The sequence below is a fragment of the Gavialis gangeticus genome, unplaced genomic scaffold (assembly GCF_001723915.1).
Source record: "Gavialis gangeticus isolate Ggan-Ray unplaced genomic scaffold, GavGan_comp1, whole genome shotgun sequence".
In the NCBI taxonomy this organism is placed as follows: Eukaryota; Metazoa; Chordata; order Crocodylia; family Gavialidae; genus Gavialis; species Gavialis gangeticus.
This window is the reverse complement of record NW_017729012.1, coordinates 9,830,165-9,834,181: the sequence shown is the minus strand read 5'-3', so window position 1 is coordinate 9,834,181 and position 4,017 is coordinate 9,830,165. Positions and strand designations below refer to the sequence as shown.

The following is a 4,017-nucleotide window of genomic DNA, read 5'->3' as shown; positions in this document are numbered from 1 at the left end:
ATAACCTGCTTGTGGGGGCTGGACACCTGAACCTGGCACCTATTGTCCAGGCAGCTCCTAGGCTTAGGTGTGCTGCTAGACGTGCTCTTCCTGCCTGCCTGGGAACCCGTTCCAAGGAGCTCAGGGGTGAGAGAGAAGCTTTGGGGTCCTTTCATCCCCAGGGAAAATTCCCTAAAGCCTGGATCAGTGACAAGGGGAAACAGCGGACAGCCAGGAGAGCCGCTGTGGGCAAACAATGAGGACAGGAGGAAGCAGACGTGCCCCCTCTGCTCTGGGAAGAAGGCTGGGAATGAGAAGTTGAGCCCAAGTTCAGCACAGCTGCCGTGAGCTTCTGTGCTGGTCTGACTGGCCACGGGTCGAGCTGATGGACTCAGTCCTTGAAGAAATCGGAGGGGATCTGGCAGGACCACGTCAGAGGAGCGAGCGGGGGCGGGGGAACACTCCTGGAAGGAGGGCGCGTGGTGCTGGGAAAGGGCCCGGTGGGGAGTGGGGCAGGAGGTACTTACGCCAGCAGGAGTTTATCAGGGACTGCAAGAAAAAGAGAAAGGAACGTTACTTTGCTGATCTCCCGCTCCCTTAGGACATGTGCGCCCTGCCCTGCAGCCACTGGCCTCTCTGGCCACAAGTGGGAGCAGAGTGGGTCACTACGGGAGTATCACTATGGGAGACTCCTGGTGCTGTTGGGGGGCAGAGGCAGCACTGGCAGGGAGGGAGCAAGGCTCTCCAGCCCCTTTCATCACAGCAGGCGGCTCTGGGGCTCCCAGGCTGCCCAGTCCGGGCTACAGACCCCCCACAGCTCCTGCCAACTTCTGCGCCTGCAGCACGGGGCACTGAGCTAAAATGGCTCAGGGTGCATCACCCACAAACCCTCATGAGAGACTCACTGGGAAAGGAAAGACAGAGCCCCAAGGCCTGGGTTCAGGACATGCTGCTTCACAAAGGCACAAAGAAAGGCCTGCAGGTTAATCACCTGGACCGTTGTTTTAATGAACTGACTGGGGGGGGTTTCCCCCAAAAAACAGAGTCCATATCTATGTGCTTCCTACGCTGCTTTATTTTGGAATCACTCGATGAGGTCAAAATATCTAAAAGCTTGTCTCTCTGCAGGGCCTGTCCCTTCCCAACACAGTCCCAGAGGGCTCGGGCCAGCTCATAGCAGCTTATCTGGCACATGGAAAAAATGACGCTGCTACTGAAGAGGGGAACTGGTTAAGGGGGGCAGTTCCAGTAAAGAAAAGCTCTTGAACCCATTCACATTAATAGTTTTGGCCCCAATCCTGATCCTCCGCTTATCCCTAGTGGAATCCCAGCAGGACTTTAAAGTTGTGAGGCTCCCAGTGGTCTGGTCGTCCGTTTATCTGACTCTCGTGTCCAGTGCAACATCTCTGGTTTCAGTCACCTTAAAACCCCTGGCTGTTGCTTGATTTGTTCACATTAGGGCTTTATTAAACCCTCTGAAAAGACCTACCCAACTCAGGCCCCAGTTCTGAACCTCCACTGCCCCAACAGCATCCGCCATGTGCCAGGCAGAGCTCTGTGCAGCTCTCTTTGGTGCCCAGGGCGGTTGTGCCTGTGCCACGCTGTCCCGAGCCCTTGTTCCTTTAAGCGAAGCATTCAAACCGGCTTGCCTGCTTTCCTGTTTCTTTGATTAGGGTGTAGGGAAAACAGATCCCTTAAATAGCAACTCCTTTTGTGAAGGTGTCACTGTGAGCTGCTTGGTGTGTAAACATACCTAATGGGATTCTCTCGGTACGGCTGCAGAAACATCCCGGCAATGCAGCGTGCGGTTAGGAGCTTCTGTTCCCCGCTAACTACTACTGCCAGCCAGGATTTCACACTTGGCTTGTATTGCTGCCCTCTTCCGCCTGAAGGGGAAAGCAGCCCCTTGTTCAAGGCCGTAGCTCCCTCTCCTGGGCAGCGGTGAGAACGCTTGTGCGTGAGACTGGACAAGGGTGCTCCTGGATGAAGATCTCCAGCATGGATGACCAGCCACAACGGGCCGCAGCGGGGAGCTGGTAGGGCCTTGACGCGATAGTCTGCAAAGTTCGGAGTGAGGAAGCCCCACGGTGCCACCTGGCCCCAGCTGCTGAAATGATGTGCTCATGACAGAAGCCGTGCTCGCAGAAGTCGCAGGTCATAGAAGAGCATCCAGTCTGGGTCAATGTGTGGGGCCCTCTGTCCAGCAGATGGATTCGTGGCACCTTCTGAAGCTCGGGATCACTGAGATCATCTCGAGAGCCTCACCCTAACCCGCCCCACCCTCCGAGGCACCTGCACTGGCTTGCACTGGGGAGATTTGAGACCAGCCATGCCTGAGAGATCACTGCAGAGCAAGGTCATGCTGCCTCCCCCACACGGTCCCGGGCAAGCACCGCATTATTGGCACTGATATATCGCCACAGGCAACTGACAGCCCAGTGGGACGGAGGGGAGCTACTAGCTAGGGTCACCGAGCTCTGTTGAAGGCTCAGACGACGGCCAACGCTTCACAGCAGCTCCCTCCTGGCTTCGTTTCTCTCCACCTACCCTGCGCGGTCTCCTGGAAAGTCTTCTTTATCTCTCGGAGAAGCTCCTCAGCCACCGCTGGCAGCGTGGTGCCCAGGTCGTCAGATATGCAGTCGAACCCTGGAATCAAGACAGCAGCAAGAGGCTGGAGTCATTGCAGACACAGCGAACAAACGAGGACGGTTTAACGGAGTGGCCAGATGAGGTCAAACGAAGGGCACTAATCAGAATCCAGCCGCCCTGCTATTCCCGAGGGAGTTTTCAGCTTTCTTCTTTGGGGTAGAAGGGGGCTGGCAGACATTTTTGAAGCGTGGCCTGCATTTCAGCAGAGCCTCTGTCACCCGTCCCTGCTCACAAATGTACATGACGCACCCTGCCTCCTGCCCACGTGGAAACCAGGCATTTGGGGAGCTTCTAAGCCTGTGCTATTGCCACTGTACCTGCCCCGCATGGGTTAATCCTCACAACTCCCCTCCTGAGGGAAGAAAGTACTGTTATCCCCTCTTTGGCTGAGGGCAGGCTGGGAGTGACCAAGTCACTTGCTTTTCCTCCCCTGCCGCTGCTGAACTCAAGGAAGGGGATTCATCCCAAAGCCAGGTGCTGAATGTGGAGGAGTGAAGGAAAGAGCAGGAGGAAAAGGAAAGAAGGAGACAGAAGCTCAGGAATGGAAAAAAACACCAGACTGATGGTGGGAAAAGCAAAGAAAGGAGAAGTCATGGGGAAAAAATACAAGGGCATAAAATGAGGGATGTCAGAGCAAAAGGCAGGTCCTCTACTTCCCCTTTCTAGCCCACGCATGCATCAGTGTGGTCTTGCACTGTTGCCAGCTCACGAGGCCTGGGTCAAGGCAGAGGGTGTGCAGCGTGACCTTGGCTGCGGGAGGGCAGCCCTGGAGGCCCGAGCAGGCTCTAATGTAGGTCCCCAAGGAAGGGATGACCTTGGCCCCGGCTTGGATGTTATTGCCAGCCCGTGAGCCACCAAACTAGAGAAACTCAAGGGGAAGCTCCCCACCAAGCGGGTTGTGCACAGTGTGGCTCGGGCACTTGTGGCATCACCATCTGGGCCTCTGCAACCCAGGCTGCTGAGACCCGCCTCGCAGGTTGTAACGTACCTGGTGATGCAAGGCCTGGGCTGGAGCCACCGGAGCATCCCTGGGGCGGGCATGGGGCTGCAGCGCCCCTGGGGCTCCTGCAGCACCCAGGTGGGAGGCGAGGGCATGAGGCCCAGAGCTGAGCCAGGGCTGCGCCTGCACCCCGCACTGGGCCTGCACCTGTGTGCATGGGGTGGAGGGGCTAGGGGCAGCGTGTGTCTGGGCAGCCCACGGGGTGTGGGGGGTGTGGGCCCTGGGTCCAAGGCCAACCGGGCACTGCCCGCTGCTGCAGGGGGCTGAGCCTCTGCTTCCCAGCGCCTCGAGCCAGGCTGGCCCAGCACAACCGAGGCGGCCTCAAGGGAGACTCTCGCCCCCGCGGGCGCGTCCGCCGCTGCCCGCGCTCCCCGGACCGGCCGGGCGGG

General features: G+C 58.1%; 1 protein-coding gene across 1 annotated transcript in view; it reads right to left on the bottom strand.

Moving 5' to 3' along the window:
- ZSWIM7 (zinc finger SWIM-type containing 7) overlaps positions 1-4,017 on the bottom strand; it is a 22,284-nt gene that overhangs the window by 7,325 nt on the left and 10,942 nt on the right. The window contains exons 2-3 of the mRNA XM_019511220.1: positions 2,527-2,625; positions 507-528 (exon numbers count right to left, since the gene is read on the bottom strand). Coding sequence (XP_019366765.1) covers positions 507-528; positions 2,527-2,625 — 121 coding nt within the window. The remainder of the gene's footprint in view (positions 1-506; positions 529-2,526; positions 2,626-4,017) is intronic.